At 43.0% G+C, this 26,958-nt stretch overlaps 1 protein-coding gene across 3 annotated transcripts in view; it reads left to right on the top strand.

Annotated features, from left to right (window-relative positions):
- The window catches only part of LOC138261743 (mitogen-activated protein kinase kinase kinase 3-like), a 377,725-nt gene that overhangs the window by 337,252 nt on the left and 13,515 nt on the right, over positions 1–26,958 (top strand). For all 3 annotated transcript variants that reach the window (XM_069211063.1, XM_069211062.1, XM_069211060.1), the window contains exons 11-15: positions 3,694–3,786; positions 4,789–4,983; positions 6,359–6,507; positions 16,320–16,451; positions 25,920–26,049. In XM_069211063.1, coding sequence (XP_069067164.1) covers positions 3,694–3,786; positions 4,789–4,983; positions 6,359–6,507; positions 16,320–16,451; positions 25,920–26,049 — 699 coding nt within the window. The remainder of the gene's footprint in view (positions 1–3,693; positions 3,787–4,788; positions 4,984–6,358; positions 6,508–16,319; positions 16,452–25,919; positions 26,050–26,958) is intronic.

The following is a 26,958-nucleotide window of genomic DNA, read 5'->3' as shown; positions in this document are numbered from 1 at the left end:
GAGCACAGAGTCCAGGATGATGCTGAGGTGGGTGTAGTGGGAGTTCCGAGCGCTGGGGGCCACCAGAAGTCATCCCAGGCTGAGGGGGTGGAGCACAGGATGAGGACTTTGGTCTTGTCTGAGTTAATCTTGAGGCAGCTGTCCTTCATCCAGGTGGCAACTGCCTTCAACCTGTTGTGGAAGTTGCTGTTGACGGCTGTGGGTTCATCTGTGAGGGAGAGAATCAGCTGGATGTTGTCGGCGTAGGAGACGATGTTGAGTCCGTGGCTTTTCACGATGGATACAAGCGGGGCCATGTAGCTGTTGAAGAGGGTGGGGCTCAAGGAGGATCCCTGAGACACTCCACAGCTGATCTATGTGGGTTCTGAGTTGAACGGTGGAAGACTGTCTCTCTGTGTTTGGCTGGTGAGGAAGGAGCGGATACATTCTAGGGCTTTGTCGCGAATGACGGCGTTGTGGAGTCTTGAGCAAAGGGTGTGCTGGGAGACTGTGTTAAAGGCGGCTGAGAGGTCAGAGAGGATAAGGGCAGCAGTTTTGCCTCGGTCCAGGAGAGTGCGGATGTCATAAGTAGTGGGCGAGGAGAGTGGTCTCGGTGCGGTGGTTGCTTCTGAAGCCTGATTGGGAGAGGTCCAGGATGTGGTTTGTTTCGATAAATTCGGAGAGTTGGGCGTTGATAGGTTTCTCAATGACTTTGTTTGGGAAGGGGAGCAGTGAGATAGGTCTGTAGTTCTTGAGGTCCAGCAGAGGGTTTCTTAGGCAGGGGGTTGAACTCTGTGTGCTTCCAGTCTTCCGGGAAGGTGGCAGACTCGATGGACCAGTTGATGTTGCGCAGATTTTGGGTGCCATGGCGGTACCTGTTCTGTTGAAAATGTGGTGAGGGCATTGATCGAAGGGGGCTCTGGAGTGGATGTTCTTCATGATCCTGAGGGTGTTGTCAGAAGTGAGAGTGGACCTGTTGGGCAGGGTCTTCTGGGGTCTGGAGCCATTGTTGCGGGTAGTGGGGTGTTCGGTTGCAAAGCTGTCGTAGATCTCCTTGACCTTGTGGTGGAAGAGGGTCCCAACTTTGTTGCAGAGGTTTTGAGAGGGGGGGGAATGTGTGCTGTCTCTGTGTTGGGTTTGGTGAATCCTTTGACTATGGCAAGGAGTTCTTTGCTGTGTGTGCATTGCCGTTGATGCATGCCTGTATGGCTGCTTTCTTTGTTGTTCTGATAAGGTGGTGGTGTGCATTGACGGAGGTTTTGAAGGCTGCATGGTCTGCCACAATCTTGCTGCTCTTCCATATTTTCTTGAGCCGTCTGCAGGTGCGCTTGGACTCTTGGAGTGGGAGTGTGGGAGAGAACCAGCTGGCTTTGTTGGAGAGCTGCTTGTCTTGGGTTTTTTCTGAGGGGAGCCAGTGTGTTGGTCCCATTGGAGATCCAGCAGTGGAGGTTGCTTGCTGATGTTTTGGCTTCCGTGGATGTTGGTGGGGGTTTTGCTGAGGGAGGTGGTGAGCTGGTCTTTGGTGACCTTGTTCCAGCTTCTGCGAGGATGACAGTGGGTGTGGTGTTTTCAGATATACTCGTTTTAAGGGGTTTGTGGGAAAGGGGAAGTTGTGGCCATGTATTATATGGGATAAATTACACCCTGGCACACAAGATAAGGATATTGCAAGTCACTGAGGAGTTCCATAACCCTATAAAGGAACTCAGCCTTTGGCCTCGTTCCTCAGTGACTTGCAATATCTTAAAAATGTACAGTAGGGTGTACTTTATCCTTCATATCACGCAGTGGATGTTGCCATTGTATAGTTATAATTAGGTCAGAGTTTTCATAAGAAGAGTGGACTTTGTCTTGTTAATAACTTTGGCACATGTTGTCAAATCTTCATGAACTTTCCAAAACCAAAAATAAAGCTAATCCACCTCGGCTCCTTCCTGGAAAGGGAATTTTAGACAGCACTACAGCCAAAAAGACTGAGCAGAATTAAACCAGATTTGTTAGAAGCTAAATCTTTACCCAGAGACATGCTTTTTAAGATTTGGTGTAGATCTATTCTGTACTTTTTGACGAATTAAGGCTGAAAATGTAAAGGCATGTTGATAGTTGGTCCTGCAGCACTACAAATGTCCTGGTTGGCCTATAGGGCTTTATTCCCTATCGGCCTCTTACTCCACCAGGAGCAAAACGGTCTTGTGGAAACTTGCGCTGTGACTGGCTGGCAGCAATAGTTTCATAAATTTTGCAGCTGCCATTACAGGGCACTGGGGACTGTGTCCTCATGTCCTGAAAATAAATTAAAACCTATAGAAGTTAACAGGGTTTGGCTACCCCGACTCCCTGGGCCAAATGAGGGGTTCCAGAGGGACCTCCACTTTTTGCTATATATATAGGTATATATATATATTTGGTTGTGGGGGTCCTGTGAAACCAGAAGAGGTCAAAAAGATAAAAAAATAAAGTGTAACCTTCGGGCTGTGCATAGCTCTGTACAGAAAGTGCTCTCGCAAGACACTATGAAGCTCTGTTTTTCCCTGCTACATGGGCAAGCTCCTACTAGGAACAGTCTGCTCTCAATTTGCAGACTGTGCGTAGAGCCCACTCTCTCCAGAGATCTAAGTGCCATTATGTAGGCAAGCCCCAATTACGCACAGTCTGCCCTCAATGGAGCAATAGGGGAAGACTGGGCATAGAGCCCTCTTCATGCAGTCACATAAGCGCAATTAGGTGGGAAAGCCCCTTCTATCCAAGTCATATAATAAGAGCGCAGGCTGTGCATAGAGTCCATTTTCTCCAGAGACTCAAGCCCCATTAGTCAGGCAAGCCCATACTAGGCAAGCAGCGTTAGGTTCGTCAAGCCGTCTCTGTCCAGACACACACGCGCAATTTGTTGGGCCAGCCCCTACTACAAACAGTCTGTGCTTAGCATGCAGACTGTGCGTAGAGCTCCCTCCCTCCAGAGACCCAAGCCCTGTTAGGTGGGCAAGCCCCGACTACGCACAGTCAGGGCTCAGTGTACCAATATTCCCAATTTCCCACCACACCCATCACCCCCGCCCTGGTTTTTCTTCTTGGAACTTCTGAAGTCTGTAGAATGAAAGTACAGGGTCTTTGGTAAATCCACAGACGTTATAATTCTGATCGAACCAATAACAACAGTTGCTATCTTCATCAGAATCAAGGGCAAACACCTGTGAGAACATAGGAGTGCTGTTATTAAGGCATTGTTGAACTTCAGAAGAAAATATTAGACAATCACATTTCAGTTCTTTAGTTGTTTATTCATTTTTTTATATTCCAAATACTGTTAGTCTCAGCTCATTACTTTGTTTCAATTCTTTCTTTGTTACACCTCTCTGGAAGCACGTATTTTACAATTGATATCTTCTGTGTTACACTTTTTAATTATTTTGTGTTTATAAACTATATACCAATTGTGCATGGATAAAACACAACAAATTAACCAAAGAGTATGACACAGTAGGCTGCATTCCATCAGAAATGTTAAGGCTATACTATATAAATATATATATATTAACCTGCAGTGGGATGAATATCAATGTACATGTTTCATGCTTCAGAAATATATTTGTAACTATTGTATAGCGTACATCTGTATGGCCAATGACATCTGAAGCTGAAAAATGTGAAAATATTTTTTGATGATTTTTAATGATTTGTAAATCGTCTAAGTAGTTCATTTTTTTCCGTAACCAGGTTATGAAATTCCACTTTATGAAAAGTATGGAAAAGGAGGGACCTTTCCCCGCCAGTATCACCTTTCCCAGAGCCGTAAGGATTATAGCGATGGTAAGACTACCATAGGAGATGGTAAAATCATCATTTTGTATAGGGCCTATTTATCCCCTACTAAAGGTGACTAAATTCTCGACCATGTCTCGCTGCTGCCTTGGCTAGTCTATGCTGTGGGATTGCCCTTTTTGGCCGCATACTGGTCCGAAGTATTGGGACGACTTACTAATGTCACTGAGCCAATCAAATTGGATTCTTGGGAGTTCCGAGCTTTAGAATTATTTAAGTACAAGATATTCTGCTGTGTGTGTTCATTTTAGAATGCTGTTTATTTATAGCATGCAAACTTGCTTACTAGTGTGTGAACCTCCTTACCAGCGCTCATCTACTTCTCTAATCATTTTTCATGAAGAGTTTTCTGTTTGTACTGTTTCCAGGAGCTTAACGCAGGCCTTGCATGACTTGTGGGGCGGGCTACCCACAACCATTTAAGGAGCCCCCATCCGTTTTAGGGTTACTCATTCAGCACAGGGCCATTGAATAACTGTAATATATATTTGAGACACAGGGGGGGCTTTCATCAAACTCTGCAGTGAGGGGCATAATTTTGCGTTACATCACTCACTTATATACACAGGACAATGAAGCCGGAACTGCTTCCTTATTCCCAATATTTCTCTACACACCCTCCCCTCTGAGACACGTTTTTTAAGCCACTTGGCTTGTTTTTGTGCCCACAGACCTAAAGACCCCTAAAAATAATTTGCTTTCGTGTGTGAGGGTCGCCATGCTCGAGAGACTGGGCTTCCCCTCTTTTTTGGCAAAGTCACTTTTGCAAAATACCCATCCACCTCACATTTAAAGCAATATCAGGAAGCGGCTGAGGCTCTTAAACAGGTATTCACGTGAAAAGTCAAATGTGATAAACGATACAGCGCCAAAAAGGAAAGTGAATTGTGTTATTGTCTGTGTCGAGTTGGGCTGTAGCGTGGGGGTGGAGGAGGGCAGTCTCTGTTCAATGTGTGACTGGATGTTCGCCTTGTGCCTTTCACCCCATAGGCCGCAGAACCTTTCCAAGGAGTTACGTACCTCCGGATAATCATTTCCAGATTGTTTCGAGCAGCCGGACGAGGAGCTTTAATGATGAGAACATGCAGGTCACCGCCCCGTATGACGGGCCGAGGAAGAAGCGGTGGTCAGGCTGCGAAAAAACTGTCCCCTTCTTCAAATCCTTGTCTCCTCTTCCAAGTAAATGTAAGCCCATGAAAGGCACCGAGTCCTGATTTGTAGTGTTCCTCTCGTGTGCTGTTTCTTGAGTTTAAGGGCCAGATGCATCAAGCAATTTTGCATTCGCAAACGGTGTGAATCGCAAAATTCAGCCGTTTGCGAATGCAAAAATGCCTTTCAAGATGTACGAAAGGCATTCGCGGTGCAATTTTAAGGAATCGCTAAAATAGCGATTCCTTAAAATTGCGACCCCATATAGAGAATCGCAATAGGAAATCGCAAATAGGAAGTTCCTATTTGTGATTTCCAAAGCACATGTATCAATCATTTCCTAAATGCGAATTGGGCATTTAGGAAATGCAAATACCACGAAATCCAATTTGGTGGTAAGCATGTGCAATTTTTAAAAATGCATTATAAATGCATTTTTAAGAATGATGAAGCGCACACATGCCCCTAGGGCATGTGTGTCCTTCACATGTCTGCAAATATTTTTTTGGGGTGCATCAGAGGGGACCTTAGGCCCCCAGCACCCTGGGGTTTGCCTACAAGCCCATAGTCGCATTCTCTAATTGCGATTCGGTAATAGCAATTGCGAATTTTAAGAAATCGCTATCTCTGAATTGCAAATTTCATACATCCCATTTTGCATTTCTTAAACAGCGATTTCTTAAAATTCGCTATTTAAAAAATGCAAAACGGATCTTTGATACATCTGGCCCTAAATGTTGAAAATGTGGGTTTAAGGTACATAACGGCCTGTGGTGCTTTGCACACTCAATGGTGGCAGAATATTTCCTCTTCACGACCTCAAAACGTTGCACCATTTTGTGTGCAAAGCTATTTTGAACTCGACTTTTGATTTGTAATTAGTTTCTTTTGTCAGCATGTAATCAGTTAAAAAAGTTTTATTACTCAAGTAATGTTTAACTCCTCAAAGTGATTATGGTTGAAACCCCTTGTCCATGTGCCTTGAGTCTGGGATGAAATCCTTTGCCAAAGACCTACAGTGGGAGTTGATAGTGTGCATAGTCATGACGAATTTACAGTTTAATGTGCATCTCATTGATTGTTCATTTCCACTTTTGTCTTGACGATAAAATTGATACAGTTATTGAATAGATGCAATTTTAAGAAAAAAATCCTATCACTTCCATGTGCACTGGTTTTCTACCACTACAGAGGGAACCAGGATTTGGGTTGTGCTAGAGAAACATGGAGAGTTGGACTATGTATTGTACATTTATATATTCTGGTGTCTTAATCTCACCAGAAAACACCATTACTTTATTAGTATGTGTAGGGTGCGCCCAAGGCCTGTTTCGTTGTTTTGCACTCGTGGAAAGATATTGTGAACTACATCTCATATCTTTTTCTATAAATGTCAATGGTTTTACTGCAGCACCCCAGACTCCTGTGAACTGGAGATTAGGCAAACTACTTGGCCGAGGAGCGTTTGGAGAGGTTTATCTCTGTTACGATGCAGACACTGGCAGAGAACTGGCGGTGAAACAGGTACCCTTTGACCCCGAGAGTCAAGAAACAAGCAAGGTGAGTGTTAGTGAAACTTATTTAATATGTACCGATAACACTTTTGGCACAATTAACATAACTAAAGTCCACAATAAAAATTTCTCCACGGTCAATTTTGGTCCAATGTTCTTATCTAAGTGATATAATCAGAACCAAATGAATATATATGGGATCTTAAGGATTTTCCTCACACTGAGTATGTTGAGGAGGGAGTGCATAGTAATCTTTTTTTAGGTATAATGTGTTCTTATGCAGAGAAGGTAATATACTGACCCTGACATACTACATTTGCTAAATCTATGCTATATTAATTCATGTAACTTTCTTGAAACGTTTTGAGTTGTTCTTCTCCATTGCTTACATAGCAGTTAAGTATCAGATTCCAGTCATTTGAAGGACATGCTTTGACTGACCATTCCTGACAGCCAAATCTCTCACCATTGCCCTGATAATGAGTACATTTGATTACGTTAGTGGCCTTTTTCTTTGTCTGATAGTTTACTCATTCTATCCCCATGGACAAGGTAATTAACTGTATTGCACAAGCTTGTTTGATCTCCCCTTACCCTGTTCCATCACATCCTATCAACACCAACCCACATGGCCATGGGCAAAAAAAGAGACCACTTGCATATCCCTTACCTTATTTTTACAGCCATCCATGGAGATAGGGGGTCATTATGACCCCGGCCGATGGAGGTAAAATGGAGAAAAGTACTGCCAACAGGGTGGCGGTTCTTTCCCCCATATAACGACAATGTACCACACCGTCCGCCACGGCGGTAATGACCGCCGGGCTGGAGACTTCAGTCTCCTGCCAGGTTGCCCTCACTAGCCTGCCCGTGGGATTATGACCCCACCTACCGCCATGATTTTCGTTGCAACCTTACCACCACGAAAACCATGGCGGTAGGCACCATCAGTTGCAGAGAATTCCTTCCCTGTCACTGATAGGGGTCTTCCTCACCCACCTCGCCCTCCCCAGGTTTTCCCCCAACCCCTCCCTCTCCAGACCCCCCCACGACATACATGCACCTTCACTCACCAACGTACACATGCATACACACACTCATACCCACATTCATCCATGCATGCATGGAGACGGGACGGGGTGCTGCTGCAGGCAGCAGCGACCTCCAGCAGAACACCTCCAGGCCGTATCATGGGTCATGATATGGTCTGCGGCGGTCTACTGGCATGGTGCTGCTGCTGGCAGCAGCGCCACCTTACCGCCATCCGCCAGCATGACCACAGCCGGATTTCTGCCATCCTTCTGGCATAAATCCTGCTATGTTCATAATCCGGCCTGCGGCTGGTAGCCGCGGCGACGGTCTCTTGGCGGCCATCGCCACGGCTGTAGGCGGTATATACCGCTAATGTTATAATGAGGGCCATAATCTCTCCCAAACTCTCTTTTGCTTAACCTCCTTCCAGCAGCTGCACCTCCAGCCATTATATTTTTGATTCTGAGATTCCACTCCACAGTGGAACACTTCCTGATTTCACACAGTGGATTGTCGAACTTTGGAGCCACCTTGGACTTCAGTTTATATAGAAATACATTGTTTAGCACAATATCTAGTACCTACCACTTATTTTTTACAGGAGGTCGAGTAACCACTTTTATTCAATGTATGATTGCCCAGCCACACATCTTAATGCAGATTTACATTACTTCCCTCCACACTCTGGAGCAGCGCATGCATAAATGTCACTGGAACCATCACATGTTTTGGATAGTGGTCATCACAACAGAAGGCTATTAGTGTTTCATCATAGTTCCCATCAAATAAAGTATTTGGTTTTTTAGAACCATTAAAGTATTGGAGGACATGGTTACCAAGTGTCTCCAGTGCATGTTTGCGTGGTTAGACACTCATTCCGCTGCCAATATTCTTCAGCACGGAGCTAGTATTTATGACAACTAAGTTTCGAATCTTGTAACGTCTGTGATGGGCAATACCCGCTGGTAGTGATTGACAACCAAACTTAATATCATATATTAGTGAAATATTGGGCACAGATGTCGTTTCTGTACTTACAAGTTAGTAAAATGTTTGTGGCATAGGTTACCCCTTCCAGTCTATATCGCCAGTTGTCCCAATTTCCTGGAAAAGACTTCCAGGAGAGCATGAGTTGACTGGCAGTGCAGCTTTGGAAGGCAACTCTGTGGTATCCAGGCAGTGGGTAGTCTGTGTCTTTTATGAGGATGCTGAACAAGGTCCTGTGCATAGCTGAGGAACAAAAACATAATTCAGGGTGTCTTTATTTCAGGCTCTGAGACAATACATCTCCACCCTGCTCTCACCTGTAGAGTGCTTACTAGCAGATTTGGTATGTTGCTCAGTAATAAAGGCCCCTACAACACCCCGGTGTGGGGGTTGGCCCCCGAGCTCCAGGGGACACCCCCAGCACAGCACCTGGCCTGCGTGAGTCTGGAGGGGGGCTCCCTCCATGTTCTTTGCATGGGTTCCCATACAGTTGCGTTATGCCACTGATGTCGCTGAAGACGACTATAACTTCCCACGTCACTTTGGTACACCCAAGCCTTAACAAGAAATATGTAAAAGGTAAGCAAATATGTAGGAATGGTGAGACTTCCAAAAGACATTCTAAAAAATAAGACATTTGAGGAAGTGATGATGTTCTCAGCAACAAATGGCCCTTATGAAAGTTTTGACAGTCATTTGAGGCTCAGCTCAACATGGTAACTTCCCGTAAAGTTATCGGGATTACAGCAACAAGAGCAAGTCAAACAGTTATGTTCATCAAATCATACTTCAACACCTTCGGATGCCATTGTCCTGCCTAGAGCTGTGATCTCAACGTGATGTGCTGAAAAGTGTTTAGTTTGTGGTAGTTGTTTTTGGTGATGCACACTGGCACATTTTTGGGGACTATGACATATTTTTCAAAATCAGACTCAAAACAGGAGAATGTTAGAAAAGAGAGAAAGAAGGAAAATGAGAAACCTAGGAATTAAATAGTTCCTTCTAGAATGACACATAGAGACAAATAGTGTAGGCGGAGGAAGAAAGAGGCAGGAAGTGACATAAAGAATGGGCAGCCTTGGCTCTTGGTAAGGATTCAACACCACCCAAGGTGATCTTTGAAGATAATTTTTGGGTACTGCACTATAATTTTATTTTTTACAATAATTAATCGCTGGTGAACGGATGCAACGTGGGCCTGTGTATGTGAATCGTTTGATCAGGAAGATCTCCTAAAGGTCCAACATTGCAACAGCCCACTCCCACTCACTTCATGGAACGCCATGTTTTCCATGCATTGCAGGAGTAGCAAAACCCACTGTCAGGAAGAACCGGGAAACAGGTAGTGCTCCCATGAGGGATCAAAGTCTACCAGCAGCCTCACATTGCACAACAAAGTCAAATATTTTTCCACTGCAGTATTTACTATTTTTCTACATTTTCTGTTTTGGAAAGGATATTAGCAGGGCCTTCCTCTTGCACGCTTGCAGTGATGAACGCCCCGTTGCAGCCCCAGGCAGTAATTATTTGCCGCTGTCGAGCAGAGCAGAATGAGCACAGCTATGCTACATGAAATACGTTTTTCCTGCATCTCTTGAAGCACAGGATGGCCTGTCTGACATGACTACAACCCAACTCTAAGGGCCTTGTTACAGGGTCACCCGTATTTACAAGGGAGCACAAGCAACACTACTTACTGGTCCCACCGGTATTACAAAATCGGTGGAACGTAACCCTCCACTTCTTGTATCTTTCACCTGGAGACAACACGTGTTACAAGGAGCCCCAGGTGGAGACCAGAAATGCTGATCACTCAGTAGTTACTCATTCCTCATGAGATCCTAAGGGTCCCACAGGTATTTCCCAGTAACTCCATCCCCATGGGGGTATATATGTCTCCAGTATCAGCAACCCTAGTGGATGGGAGTGTTTTGAGTTATGGTTCTGGTATGAGACCCTCGGTGGGAAGTCCTCCAGGTCAGGGAAAAGAACACCCTCACTCCCTAAGAACGCTACACCGAGGGAAAGTTCAGAGGTAGGAGCAGGGTTTCCGCGCCATCTTTGGCATCAATATCCAACCACAAAGGAATTGACTGCAGATCCCAAGGAATGCTCTCTGACCATCTGGACTGTTTCGAAATGTTACTAACAGTGGTTTCCATTCCACAGATGGTTTTCGATGTCGCAGACAGAGCACACATACCCCTGTCTGTGGTTTAGTAATATATGAAATAGAGCAACCGTATGATGAAACAGAAACGAACAACTCGAAACTTAATTTTTTGGACATAGGCCTTTACTTTGGGAAAATCTCCCTTAAAAAGTGACAGCAGCTGCAGGAACCAGAAATGTGCGACCCAAAGTTTCAATTTGAAATGATTTGTGACATAGCTGCTGTTGCTAATTAGCTAAAGAAAAGTCGGTCCATATCCTTACTTTAGAAGAAGTACAGTGTGACTGACACATATAATACAGATTCGGTAATTAATGCACGCATTGATCAAATTATGACAAGTGGCCCTGGTACAGCCTTTTAACGTACTGGGGTTTATAAAAGGAGTTCCGTAGATTTGGGACGTAATAACACCACGCGTCAGCAATTAACTCAGTTCATAAAGTATGGTGCATACAAAACCGGGTCATTGTTATTACTGGACTATAAATGGGAATGAGCCGTCGACAGGACACTTGCATTATCTTTCGGTCTCTTTTTGAGCTAGAGAAGGTGGATCTGCTGTAAATTACACTCAGGTCTTTAGGCAAACACAACTGCTAGTACAATAATTACAACAAATGTTACTACTAAACAACTACTGCGCAGCACTCGTAATTGTAATAATAATCATTACTCTCCTCACCATACACATTCAACAAACTGCATTGCCTCTTTACATTGGGTATAATGGTAATTAATACCCAACTCAGCGGTCATCACTTTATTGCGGGGTGATTGGCTCCTATCACTGTCCTGGGATTTGGTTTGTCACACAAGTCTTTGCAGCAGACACCCACATCTACTTCATGGATTTGTATTTTTTATTTAGAATACTCGAGACTAGTGGACATAACCTCAACACGTAGTAGACCACGCTACGTGGTATAGGGGAGGGGAAGTACCACAGAGGACTGATAGTAGGGTTTCATTGTACAGATGGGCAGGTGTTTCTTGTGTTATGATGTACACATCGTGTAATGCGGCACGGCCAGGTTGTCCTTACGTTGGAACAGGGGGTCCCAGTGAGTGTTGCTTGTGAGGAGTGATTCCAGTTCTCTCATGGTGTGAAGTCGGAGATGGGGTGTTTTACAGTCTGGTTGCTTGATAAGGCCTGCTGGTATACATTTTCCATATTACTGCGGGTAGGTGGGTTAGAAAGTCAGAGAGGTTTTCTAGAGTTATAGGGCATGAGCAGTTCCATTTGGATTGTACTACTGAAAATCGACTCCACGAATGTTGTTGTACAAGAAAATACAGGACAGAACAAGATGGTGCAAAATAACGAAAGGTAATTGCTTATAGGGACGTAGGTTTGCTATGTATGTGGCGTTAGGTACAGAATATCTAGATTTACTTTTCTACTTTTTCACTATTTTAAACCTCGATATTATGTGCCATTCATATTCTGTAGTCGATATTGAGGGTGCCCACCTTCAATTTGAGAGAGTAACGCGGTGCAATGGCTGGTGAATGTGCGAGTGTGAAAGCCTGGTCAATGCTCCTGCATTGTTGATGATAGTCATTTTTGACGTGGAGTGAGGAATTGAGTGTCCGGAAAATGATTGGTCTAAATCGAATTACTCAGTATAGGGCCTTGCTTTGGTTTTCATGTTTGGTTTATTTGGTTATGAGTATCACAGAAAGATTCTTGTTTTGAATAATGTGATTTCCCTGTAGGTGTCAAATATGATGCAGATATCAAAAGTCATCTGAGTGTTTTAGTAAGTATAAGTAGATCTTGTGCTCTTGGGATGTTGGTGGCAATTTGTGAATCTGATGCCACTACTTGATTGGGTTGTGTTTGGCCGCTTTGGGTTTGTTTTGAAGGTGGGAAGGAATAGTGTTCTTTTCAGTCGAGTGCAGCGCACTTGACTGTGTGTAGTGGTGCATTAAATATAAGCATTTTGGCCTTGGTAACTGTGGGTTCAGGGCAGTGTTGCTTGGGGCCAAAGGTTCTAAATACCTTAAAGAAAATAATCCTTCGTTGTTTTGTTGCTCCATCTCCTTCTGTTATCACTGCGATAACTGAAACTCAGGAGTTTTCGGATCCTTTTTGCTGGTGGTCCATATATAGAGGCAGTATTTATTTTTTTGTGTCAGTGAAAAAGTTCACAATAACATCGAAAGGTGTCATGGGAATAACCGCACCAAGGGGAAAAGTCATCGGTCACATGAGGTCATCATCACTTAAAGCAGAGCATCAGTGACTTTTATTTGTCAGATCCATGAAATAAATTGTTTGTCACTGCACTAATGAAAGTAAGTTGTGTATTCTGGTACAACTCCTAGTATAGGTTCAGAAAATGCGGTACAACTGTTAACTGGATTTGATGTTACATGAAAAGCGATCTGATCAGGAATATCAATGCCCGTGAGCTAGCTCGGTGCAAGGTTTTCAGGAGCACAACTGGCTAAATGAGTTCCATTTGGAGGCATGAAGCCTGATTAACAAAGAAAACTCCTAAATCTACACCCATACACACATACCTATGCACAGCTGTACGGGTTTTGAGATTCAGCCTACTTCCTAGTATTACGAAGGAAGCTGCGCCAGTCAAATTACTGCGGGGAATGTCATATAACATTTGCTGTTTCCACAAAGCAGAGTTGTATGCACCATACAACTCCTCATTGGGAAAGGGAGTCCTACTGCACAAGTTAATTTTTTGTCTCTTTTTTTTCCTCCATGGGGGAAAACATGTTTCCTCCTAGAGAAACCTATTGCACTATACCGCCATTAAGTCTTGGGTATGACATTCCTCATGCCACCCTTAAATGGGATTTACTCCTGCCCTTTTCTAGAGCACATCTCTGACTATTTCCAGAGCGATGAAGGGCCATACAGAACAAATTTCAAAGTTTGTGAGCATTCGCAAACTCCGTAGGCATTTCATGCCTTGGTCCTCCTACTCCTCACCCCTTGCTTGCGGTATACTACTATGTAGTTGTAAGCAGTCATGGCATACAAATGCGGTAGTAAAAACATTTATGCCTGCGAGATATAATTTTTTAGATGCCCGAAAGCCTTAAAAGAGAGCCATTATCAGCTGTAAACATATCTTTACATGAGAAAATGGGTTTGCAAATAACACCCATATAGTATAGAAGTGTGTCTTAAGTGGATGAACCTGAAAATCGTATATGAATGCAGACATGAACCAGGCTGAACATGGCTCTGTTAGATGCTGCTAGAATAAGACATCAACGAATGGAATATTCGAAAGCAGCTCAGAATAAAAAATATTACAGTTATATAAAAAATGTTAATTCTCCATAGTTGGTCACTAACCCTACATCTGTTTCATCTAGCAATGTTAAATATTTAAGTTTACATGGTCTTTGGTGCAGCACAAGTTATCCTGCAATAGTAGATTGGTGATGTCCTACAGCTAGCTTTGCATCTGTCTATCTGCAGGATGGAGTGTCTGTGTGGGATCATCATGTACGCGATCAAAGCTTTTCTCCCACTTTTAAATTTATTGTACTCTGTAAAATGGACAACTTTGGCTGATTTACAGACCTAATACCATTGAATCTGGTTTATCTATGCGTTCTGACGAGTTTGTGTTTCAGTTTCTATGCATGTACATTGACAGGTTTTGTATTCGTATGTCTTTTGCTGGTGTATTTTTTGGTCTGGCCTGGCAGCGCAGCTGTCATCAAACCTTATGTGGTCAACAGAAAAAGAGCTTCCAGAGCACCACCGAGAGATGTGCTGAGGCTCCACCCTCATGATGATACCCTCAGAGTTTAGGATTTGATTGGGGCTAAGTTGAGACCTTCCTTTTAAGAGTGCCTATTGCACTTTTTGGCTTGTGGCAAAGCGTATACTCAGTGCAGCAGGCCTGGGTTGCTTATGGTGACAAGCCAATGATTATGACCAATAGGACTGATCTGTTAATTATGAAATGTTACAACAAAGATATTAGTCTGGAACCATATATTAATATCAGTCAGTTTAAGGGTGGGTTGTTATTACTCTGTATGAAAGACTGTAGATAATGATTTTGTTATATGGAACCTCACAGATTATTGTAGTAGGTAAAGCTTTTTGATTACCTCCAGTGACAAACTACAGACATAGAAGGTTTAGGGCTTAACCTAGTGTTTGGCGAATTGGATACTCAGTCACAAATGTGACGGCTATCCTGTCCGCCATGCTAAAAATGCATTATATTTAATGGTACTTGTAATATATTTGATGAGATATCCGCCACATTTGTAACGGTGTACCCAATCCCGAAAGCTCTAAAAATGTACTTATTCTGCGAGGATTCTTGTTAGACCCTCGTATGAGCAATAGTATTTTGCCTAGCCAACTATAATTGAGCATACCTTTCTAATTTTGTGACTGTGTGCCTGATAGTTGTCTTGTGGGAAAGCTTACACTCAAAACAGTAGGCCTGAGTTGGTTATGGTGACAAGCTATAGGCCTGATTGACACAAGGGGAAAGGTTATGTCTATGTCTGATCTGCTTGTTATAATAAAGGCCTTAGCCAGAAGTATTTATTGTGAAAAGCAAATATTAAAGTTAGTAGGCATTAAAGCGTGGATTATTATTACCCTATATTGAAGCCTACATATAGGTATTTTGTTACCTGGAATCTCACAGATTATTATGGTAGGCAGTGGTTTTGTTATTGCTTACTCCCCTCTGACAAACCTCGGGCATAGAAGATTTGCATTGTGATAATCCTTGTTAGATCCTCGTAGAAGAGATTGCTAACTGTGATTTGTATACATTTGTAATTTAATGGCTACGTCTTGTGGTTGCCTTATGGGAAAGCTTACGAAGTATGCTTGAATTGGTTATGGTGATATGCGAACAATAACAGCTAAATGCCTGGTTGGTGTGCTGGGAAAAGTTAAGCCAGTGCCATAGGCGTGGTCTGTTTATTATGATAAATTATGAGAAAGGCAGTAGGCCTAGCTTTTTTATTATGAAAATCATGGGTTAAAGTTAGTAGGCCTCTTACCGTGGAGTGTTACACAATACGTTACAGGCTGTAGGCAGGTACTTAGGTACATGTAATCTCACACATTACCATCAAAAGCAAGCAATGCATCTAGAAAATACATGCATTAGACAGGTTTCACAGTGAGGATCCTTGATAGCCCCTTTTGGGAGAGGTTATATAATGTTTTGCCAACTTTAATTTAGCGCATGTGATTGTACTGTAATTGTAAGTCAGTAGTGAATGGCCTGCTGCCCTTGACTCGGTCTTTTGAAGTTATTTCTTAACGATATGTGTTTTTACATAGTTCTAGTTTATAGAAAAATAGTTCAGTCCAGAGTCGAACTGTGGGGACCACAAGTTGCGGAATAACAGAGAAGCAAGCAAACTCAGATGGGGGAGTGGGGCATGGCTCATACATATGCATGTGTTACGCTGGTTTCAATTTGCTGTGTTAATTTCACACTCCATATATCATTTAGTGAACTGTGTTTGCTAGGAATAGATATAATAACTCTTAAGTAATACTGCACCCAACCTTTTCTGTGGATTTACTTTTGGAGAAATAAACAGAAGCAGGTTGTGAGCAGAGAGGATTCTTACTCCTGTTTTTCTTAGGTTAGCGTTTGCTTGCAGTCCTTTCACGCTACCTCTTTGGTTGATTCCAGGAAGTGAATGCTTTAGAGTGTGAGATCCAGCTGCTGAAGACACTTCGCCATGAGAGGATAGTTCAGTACTACGGCTGTCTACGGGATGTGTCAGAAAGAAAACTCTCCATCTTTGTTGAGTACATGCCTGGGGTAAGTTAGGAAGTGCACAAGTATTTGCAAATTTGCCATTTTGTATGTACCGTATATATTTGTGGCTTATTTCTTTGTGTCACCAGAGGTAGCATAAAAGTGTGTACATGGCCTCTGTGAGGTATGAAAATGCATGAAAGCATCATGTTGACAGTCGGGCAATGTATCTTAGAAGACCTTCATTGATATGCATCAGTGTTTTATTAGATAATGTGACATACTAGAGGGAAAATATGCAATCTATTTTATTCCTAACTTCTACCATCATTTTGCGAAGGACGCAATACCAACTATCGCAGTGTTTTATATTATGTGGAGATGCTATTATTACTCCATGTTGGGCTTCTTATATGAATGGCAATATTACAATGAGGACTTTTGTTAAGCAGACTTACATCCCTCAATTTGGGGGCTCGAGGCAATGCCATCATGGAAGCTTCATCCCCTCTACGGTCAGTGGTGTCAGAAGAGTTAACAGCCTCATAGTTTGCACTGGTAGATAGCACAGTGTGGAACCAGTGGCGGCTACCGTCCTTCTTCCAGAGAAGCGTTCAAGTCTCCTCCGTTCTCTTCCAGGCAGCACACAGGTTCCCAGCCAATCACAATGTTGCTGTCACCAGCATGACAGCAGCGTTGTGATTGGCATCACCACTCACACAGGGAGTAGGAGCCTGTGCACTTTCTCCACCCAGCTGTTCAATACAGCTGGGTGGAGAAATGCAAAGTGCGCATGTCTGTTTGGCCGACCCAACATGGCTGGCCAAATAGACACGTGCACTTATTGTGCACTCTGCTCCTCTCTCCAGCCCTCCTCCGGAGCCCTCCAACTCAGCCCCTCCTGGCCCGACTCCCAGGAAAAATAAAATTATAATAATGATTCTTTTTATCATTTTATTTTTCCTTCCCCTTCTGCTTAAAAGCAGCAAGGTGAGGCTCCACCACCTTAGCAGAGGAGCCACCCCTGTGTGGAACATGCAGTGTGTTAGAGGGACCAGCAAATCCCTTGAATTCCAAAACCGCAGCTATGCATGTTTAATAATGCAAGGAAAGTGGGCTGAGGTGTGGAATGTTAGCAAGTCCACAGAACTGGGATACAACAGTCTTAAGGATTACTCTCCGCAGGGCAGTCAGTAAAAATATCAACCAACCATCTCTATTAAAAATGTGTACAGCCCTAACCCACTAAAATCTGTCTGGGGCAGGTATTGACTACTGCTCATTTCCTGTGCAGCACCACAGCACCTTCCTGCTCACTTTACCCAGTGACCATGTACTGCCCCCGTCTTCATGTGTAGTCACACCCAGATGAGGAAAGAGGAGGAGTGGTTTAAAACTGACTCAGGATAATGTCTCAGGGAAGCACACTCTTGTCCCTCATCCACCCAATGTATTGTTTGGGGTAGCCTTCGAAGTGATGTGATGGGGGCAAAAAGGACTATTGTGTTCAAAATGATTCGCACTTCAAGAATTGTCAAGTCCAGTGAGTAAATGGGCAGACTGGATGAGTCAGGGGTTCTTATCCATCACATTATAAAAAACTTCTCACAGAAAATACGGTCATACTGTATAATTTCACCGTCTATGCCTATCCCACCAAATTCTTTGAATCTGCATAAAAGGAAAGTTTCTGTATACTGCTAGCCACTCGGGCAAATCCGCTAGCCACAAGCTACTTGCCATATTCTTTGGATCCCCACTGTGAGAAACTGGGATGTTTTTTGGACTATGCTTTCCTCTCACTAGAATGTTTTTTCCACAATTCCCACCAATTATGCAGGTCCTGCCCTCAAGTCCCATTACCCACAGATGAGTTTATCAACTCAAACCTCTTTACATGAAAGGGTTAGTTTGCATTATGACTCACGCAACTGGCAACATGTTGAGTTCTCCAATGTATGATCCAATACCAGAGGCAGAAAGAGAGGATTCCATATTCCTGACTGTCACGTGATCTGGCATATCAAAGAGTTCTGAACAAAAACAAACCATGTTAGTGCCTAGCAATATGTCCAGATAGAGTCAGGGTCCCCATGTTTGCACTATCACTTGGCATGAAAAGGAAAGCCATCTGACGATGGTTATTTAGGTGGGACTACGAGTGGTGGAGAGCATTTTTGGAGTTTCATTCCATACTAACCTCCTCTAAATCAGGGCTCTGGTCTCTTTAAAAGATATAGATCTTACCATACATTGATTTCATTCAGTGTGATTACAATGCCATACTGTGCCCGAGGTGGGATTCCTCTACCACCTTCTACAGTTTACCTTGACTGCTCCTCGTCATTGTCCAAGTTTACAAAGGGAGCAACTTGGTTCTCCAGTTGGAATGAAATAGTCCCTGGAAAAACACTTAGAACACCACTGATTTTGCTCACTTACATTTAGTGCCAGAAAGGCAATGAAAATACCTCACAGTCCCTTTCCCTTATCTGCAAAATTTAGAAGCACTTAGAATCAGGCTAATTTACTGAGTGCTATAAAAAAACCTTAACAGAGCTCCTGGAATGTGGACAATTCTCCGGGTTGGGCAGACCACACCCCTCCCTCCACTAGATGTAGTCCTATGGGCAAGGTCTAGCTGAGGGACTTGGAGATTTGACATCTAATCCTAGCTTTACCACTTTACCACTTTACCAAACTATGCCAGTATCAGAGACTATCATTCATAAATCTGGGCAGTGCACCTAATGCAGTGGCATTTTCATGTGAATGATGGTTACTTGGCCTTGTCTTTCCCACTCCAGTGGAACCAGGTGACATGTATTAAAAAAGGTTACTCCTATCTGTCCAAATTGTTTTATATATATTTGCTCTTCTCGCCTTAATTTTGTTTTTTGTTCAAAGTTTGGGAGTGCCTACTATCAGGCTTAATGATGTCAGTAAATTCAAATAATAAAACCGGACTGGGACAGAGTACACAGTGAGCATTGTCGCCGGGGAGAAAGTGCCCAGTCTCTTTATCTAGTCCTTTAACTTAGCAGTCCTGAGTTTCAGTCTCAATTCTCCTACTTAACCAAATTGATTGATTTATGGCAAATCAAGCTCTACCTATGCATTTGCCCCCTTTTCCGTCATTATGTGAGACGGGTGATACAGGCTTGGTAGGGGAATTGATCACCATGGGCTTTTTCCAGAGTAGACCCCAGCCCTCTTTTCGTTCATACATGATTAGGATCGAATCATGTTTTCACGATTAAATGGGAATAGTTGACAGGTAAAACCACCTGGACTACACTGCTTACTGTTTAAGGAAACAACATAACACGCTATTTAGTTTCAAGTTTGTTAGTTGCTCTTACATTGTGATTATTCTAAATATGTTGCGAAATATAAAATGTTCAGCACATCCCACAGTGGTGAAAATAGTTTCCAATTTTCATGAAATTAGAAAGCTCTACTTTCTGTAGTTTTTATAGAAAATAAAATTGTTTCACTAGGAGTCCCAGGCTATTTTCGTCTCAGACTAGCCATTGACTCGCATTATAAAGGATTTAGAGCAGTACCTCCCTGGTTCATGGCAGCTTCCCTGCTGGTTTAGAGCCACCCTTCTGCAGGATCAGGGCTGCTTTCACCTTAGGTGTTATCATTCCTCCCTATTGGCATTTAAAATGTAAATGTGTTCTTAAAGCTTCTGGTCTGAAGTCTTCCATCCCTGTTACCACATAAATTATTGATGGCCTTCAAAGGCACCTCTGCACAGCTCATGCATGGTGTGCAGAGCTGTGTGAGAGATATACCAGCCTTCCCTTTGTCTTACATTACCCAGATAGATGACTTCTCTGAACAGATTAATCTGATTCTAGATTTAGCAAGTCAATTGGGCGTGCATCATCCTCTGTGATAAGCTAATATTGAATCATTTAACATCCCACACTATCTGGGTGCAGGCTATGGGACACACCTGCCAAAAAGGGACAATTCTGATGAAACCAGGATGGCCACCTACCGTAACTCGACCTCTGCATTAATGGCAGGCGTTTTTCTTTACCGTAAGCAGGTTAAAAAAGGTGGCAGTAGCTCCAATAATCATAAGCTTGAGTGCAGTGTACCTGTGTGGTCTATTGACCCAGAGCATTAGTACAGCGGATGGCTCCAGTTCTCCATGCCTACCAAAACACTGTCTTGTAAACACCGAAAAACAACTCTGAATGAGCACCGATAAACATGGGCTTCAAAAGTTTTGGAAACATTGAGAAAACACCAATAAAATCAACAAAAATAAACCCTTAAAAGAGGAACGCTTAAACGTAACCTAACAGAAATCATGAGTTAACGTGCTACTTGAAATTCACATAACATGTAAATTCTTTCCATGCATGAGCTTTTGAGATAGTTTTCCCAAATCCTCCTCTTTTTTAGCCTCCCTTACCAAGTAGGCTGAACACAAAGTCCACCCCCTCCAAGTTCCTGCCACCTCCTCTCACATGGTAAACAGGTATTTCACTGTTGTAGGTCTACAACGTAACAAATACAGGCCCCTTCTTTAAGTTCTGAAAACATACAGCAAATGTGCCGATTCTGGGAAATAGTGACCTTAGTTCTAATCACAGTTTCGACATTTGGCCCCAAAAAACATCTAATTGTTGGAAAGTAACTTTAACTCCATGTGCCTTGTTTGTAAGTGTATGTTGTCTAGCTACGTTTTCACACAACTCTCAGTCCTGTTGCATCCTGTTTTCTGATCCGGTCTCAACAAGGCCTCACGTGTCCCATGAACATAGAGTGCTACCTGATTAAAATAGAGGCACTAGTGAGCTATACCAGAACCAGTTAACGTAACTGGATCTTATGTTATGAGGTTCCTGCTACAAAGAAAATTGACCTTGTAAAACACTTGCATGCTCCTTTTTTTTTTACAGTTTTATATAGAAATTGGAGCACCTACGTGAGCAACAATTACAGTACGCAAGGCCACAGAGATTAAAGGCCTTCAAACCCGTCGGTGGAAACTGGCCATTTGACCGCCCACTCTAAATCGGACAGTGGTCAAATGGCCAAACTTCCGACAGCCCTTACTCTAGTGGCCATTAAGCCCGACTCTACCTGAGGTGGGCTGAACTTCAGTTTGGTGGAGAGGGTACTCCATTTCCTTTGCGATTAAGTACCCCTTTCGGCCAAACTCTAAACCGGGCCCTAAGTAATTTGTCCAATGGTGAGCCGATGCCGAGACGCGAACCTGGATCCATACATCCTAAATCTGGAGCTATGGCCATAAGATGCATCCTCTCCCTTGGAGCTATGTGGGCCCTATATCAAAAGAAAAAAAAGGGTTCTGAAGGTCCGTATTCTGCCCAAAGTCCCTAGACGTTTTGTATCAGACTACCCCTGATATTCCAGTCAGGCAGGAGTAAGTCCCCACAAGTTATCTGTGTCTGTAGGCTTAGGGGCGCTCTGGTTCACCAGTATACTAATCTTTGAACAGCATCCGTGAATGGTGCTGTGCATCTACGCCACTTATCTTTCTCTAAAAGATTTTAAAAACAAATCAAGAGGAATTGCCGGGTCGCCTACCGCCCGATATAGTAAACAAATGATTGCAGTAAGAGGAAAGACTAAACACTGCAGAACATGCTATCTGCAGGCCATCGAACTCTGTGATCCCACTGGGCGAGATTGCCAGTGAGGCATAAAATATTCTAATAGATGCTAGGCTGATGTCCCACAACATTGCGACTGACCTCAGGACTGATTGTGAAACGGCCAGTAAAGTTAGTTCATTTTTTCATTTACTGTGATGGTCATAAATTCAAATGACCAGATGGAGCGAGTTTTCAATCCAACAGGGTAAAAGAATCAACACTTTTCTACCCACCATCACCCTTTTTCCGTTCACTTGAAAAGATTGTTCGCTTAAGCTTTTTCCTTTTCTTATATAGTCCTGCCATCTGCTGGTACTTGGTGGTAAAGATGAGCGATTCCTTTTGGCCGTTGCCTCTGGACGACACAGAGCATAGTTAATAATATACCTTTTAGAGATTTACTAGGCCCTAGTTGTAGTTATACAAAACAATATTTTTAAATCTATGTTTTCGCACCGTATCCACACGGTTCTTGCGTAAAGCTCATCATGGCATAAGTAATTATAAATCTGCCAATTTCATTGACTGGACCAGAGCCGAAAGACCTTCCTTTCCTTATCTCTAAGGTTGGTGGGGATACCTCAAGCAAGATCCCTGCAGAGGAATAATAGTAACTACTCGTAATTGTCTAAAGCCTAGGGCGTAAATAATAATAACGTGTTCTTTAATTGTCCCCTAGTTTTGCCTTTTATGTAGGGTCTAAGCAGTGAAAATAACTGGTGGAAAATATTACCGGTCTGGATGAGACAAATTTTATCGACTGTGAAAGTATAAAGTTTAGTGCTGGTTTTACCAGGATTTGTGTTTGTTACCCGCAGGTTCTATCAGGTGCAGGTTGCGAGTCTGTAGCTAAAGGAACTCTCATCCACATTTTGCTTCAATTTTCAACCACCACAGGATTTTTTCCAGTGACACACGAAGCCATAAACTTGCCCTTGCCCTTGTTGCAATTAGGGTGAGGCATTCCTGTGTATATGGGATGGGCATCCGTCAAGGGTCCTTCCTACCGAGATGCGGAGTTTGCTGTCTTTTTTGTGCCCCTAAGTGGTGCTTTTAGTGTTTGGCTTATTTTAGCCCCATGGGCATTCCATTTGACAATAGGTTCCCCATTTGGCAGCTGTTAGGCCATATTTGCCTTCATTCTTGCAGTTTTGACTCCTATCAACCCAATGTTGTACGCAAGGCCCGGGTTACACCCAGAGCTCAGTTAGTTACCAGCCTGGCCACTAGTTTGAGAGTGTCCAGTATAGCTCACACGAAGTGTTGAGCTATCCCAGCATGCAACGTGTGAACATCATTCTGGAGCCCCATTCCACAGTGCTTCAGAGCCTAGAAACTGAGGGAATACAAGTGCATTCCCCTACACAAGTCGTGTGTGTTTCCTGATCTGGCTTTCCAACATGCTAGGATGGGTTTTAACCAGGTTAACATCCCTGCGGTTAGCAAGATAGGCAGATTGGATCCCTTCTTAGCAAGTAGATTGTTTGAAATAAGTGAGAGTAGGGGGGCATAACTCCCTGCTCGGGCCTCTGTGTTTGCTGACACTTTGAGGTTCATGGCTCTTTGTACCAGGTTGAGGCCTCCATACATACGTGTAGGAGAGAGTGAGGGAACCCTAGGTAAGTCTACATTGACACACACACCTGTCTGTTGAGGGTGTGAAACGGTTAGTCAGTACTAATGTGCCCTCCAGATGCTACTCAACATGGTGGGGGCACCTGCAGAGAGAAGGACACACTGCTGGCATTAATGTACCTGTAAAAAGGTGTACCTGATACAAAACACTGCATGCAGAGTAGGCAGCTATTTTAACCAAAGGAGCGTCTTGAAAGTTTTATGGATTCACATGCTATAGGAGAGGACAGTGCTGAGGGACGGCACTTGCAGGTTAGTAACTTATTCTTGCCTGCTAAAGTGTGGCCTACTGAAAGGAATATCTATTGGGAACTTTTGCCAGGAGGTGTGACACCACTGTTTGTTTTAGGACATACTGCCCATCACCGTCCCTAAAGTGACTAAGACTAGCCCACCAATATTTTTGTTCCACAAAAGAAAACAAACTAGAATTGTTGCCAGGGCTGTGTGTGTAGATGTATATATAGTGCATGCACAAATATTCAGTGTGCTCTCAGTTGTTTATTAGTGGTTTGCAATATTACACCACCCTGTCAAGAGTGACCACAGAGGCCCAAATAGACCAGACCATCTCATTGCGCTGGGGGCTGCTTTCTGTGCCAGGGATGCTTCTGAGTGTGGGTGTCGCCTGATCTGGTTGCTGTGAATGGGTCAGGTTATTTAATGTACTCAAGTTACATATTTGGAGACTTGCGCCTCAGCCCAGACAGTTATCTTTTAGAATACAGACACTGTCATGATGCACATTAATTTAACCCACAGACTGCTGTGCCAGTAATGCACATAACACATAACGTTTAAAACATTGATATAAAGTTTGTGACTCACATAGTTCTTGGCATGATACACATTAATGGCGGCATTTCCAGCACCCCGGAATGATCTCATGTTTCTCTGCTGAAGAAGGGATTTAACCCAGAAACACGTTCGTGTCCAGAGTACAGCAATGCCTGCACCCATTTTGATGATGAAATAATTTTAAAAGTAACGGAGTACGACATTTTTACAAATGACATTTATCATGATGCAATGGGGTTGATTTAAAGGCTGGGATGTCAGGCAGTGTGCTTTAAACTGTTTGCATTTAGTAACTTATCTTTTAGAATACAGACACTGTCATGATGCACATTAATTTAACACACAGACTGCTGTGCCAGTAATGCACATAACACATAACGTTTAAAACATCAATATAAAGTTTGTGATTTGACATAGTTCTTGGCATGATACACATTAATGCTGTGCAAATAAGGTAAGAACCTCCCAGGAGTGACAGGTCCCGCTGTGGGCAGTACTGACCAGTGCATGGAATTAGCACAAGGCCAGCATCATCTGTTGAAGAGGAGGGGGCTACAGACTACGGACTTGCAAATTTTGTGCTCAAAGTTTGTCTAGACGTGAGGGGGAGCCTGCACATACTTCTCAAGGGGACCCTCCTAGTTTTTTTTAATGCCCTTAAACTGGGCAGCCTGCTACTGTGTGGTAGATTGCACTGAACCGGGCAGGCACATCACAAAGTTGCTCTTCCACTCTCTGACACTGCTGTGGAGGGACTCTATTACTTGGTGAAAATCCACTTTGCCTAGCTGAGAAGTCCAGCCATGCTGAAGCTAAGAAATTCGATTCTTGACTGAAGAAGGGAAGGATTGAATGAGAATCAACAGCAACTAGTGATGCTCTTAATACACTGCTGAGGGGGATGTGCTTAGTAGACATTTAGCAGCCTTACATAGATCTGCAAAGCCTAAGGACCACCAGCTGTACCATAATAGTGTGAGAATAACAAGTTGCCTGTGGGTGTGTGTGTGAAATTGTAGAAATGGTTTGCTATTATCTCAAGATTCTTTTCACGTGAATGCATACTTTCCATTTAAAAAAAAGTAATGTGAGGCACCAACAAGTGATTAGCTCAAGAATAAAAATACTTCTGGCTAGATATTTTCTGTGCAACCCAGGATTCTGCAAGCAAAACTTGAGTGAAGTAATATAATGCAACATATTGAGACATTTCATGAAGTTTTCATTCTGTGAACTTTAGGAACCTTGGGAATTTTGCCAGCGTAATTTAGATTTTACCCAGTTTAGTGTCTGTATTAGTATTTTGGCGAGTGTGTCTTTAACCTATGAATAAAGAATACGGACAAAGTCTGTCAGAGTTCATTTTCTGTGGTAGTGACTTCTCTTATTTACTTGTGCTCTTTGCTCTATTTTTCTGTTGCCAAAGATTTTTTTGTGTGTTCTCTTCATTTAACAGGGTTCAATTAAAGATCAATTGAAGGCCTATGGTGCCCTGACAGAAAATGTTACCCGACGGTACACCAGGCAGATCCTGCAAGGCGTCTTCTACTTGCACAGTAACATGATTGTGCACCGGGACATTAAAGGTCAGGCCATGATTAGGATGGACTTACTTCTTTGTGCTTGTTTAGTTTTACTTTAAATAGTATTTTATTTTGTACATATCCCAACGGGTGATGCTCACAGTTCCTACATAGAAACTAAAGGTGCTTGAAGGCTTGCTTACCTATTTGCTCTGGGTCATGGTATCAAATAAAGTTAGCAAAGAAGTCTTCAAACTTCCGTATGAAGAAGAGGATAGGGCCTTGTGAGACAGATATTAAGTGATATCTTTTAGCAAAGCTTCAGTTTGTGGTTAAGTGGTGTGGAACGCAATGAAACACTAAGAAAGAATTCATAAAAGAAGCTTGGTTTTTCAGAGTTGTAGGGGAAAGCTTATCATATCCCACTTTTGGCCAGAATTATCAAAGTGTATGGAATGTAGACATTTTTCATTGACTACCCCAGTATGGGAATTGTCGAGCCTGTCAAGAGTAGCAGCAAATAATGATGTTACTAAATGGAAAGGGAGGAGGCTTAGGGTCACTTGAGATCTCTATTGCAGCTCTAAGTTTGTGTCATTTACTAAGGCCAAAGAGTTCCTTTTTGTAGCTTGGGGACATTTTCTGCACTATCAAAAGATAGGGACAGCAGCCAGGATTGCATTGAGGGGACTTCCTGGAAAGTCACCTGAGTAATGAAGGCCTTCAGACTTTGTGATGGTTTGTAAAGAAATGCAGGGGACGATTCTGAAATAGAAGAAGCTTGTAGCTTCCTTCATGCATTAGATGATTGTCCGTCAGAGAAAAACAGCTCATATGTTTCTGCGTTTATGACCCTGCTTTCCTTATTCATGGTATATGTAATAGATTTCAGGAGGGTGATGGAAGGAATCCATTGTATAAATAGCTGAAGGAGGAGTAGCAGGTAAGAGAAGACAGAATTAAAGAAGGCCA

This window comes from Pleurodeles waltl, chromosome 10, assembly GCF_031143425.1.
Source record: "Pleurodeles waltl isolate 20211129_DDA chromosome 10, aPleWal1.hap1.20221129, whole genome shotgun sequence".
In the NCBI taxonomy this organism is placed as follows: domain Eukaryota; kingdom Metazoa; phylum Chordata; class Amphibia; order Caudata; family Salamandridae; genus Pleurodeles; species Pleurodeles waltl.
This window is presented reverse-complemented; position numbering and strand designations above follow the sequence as displayed.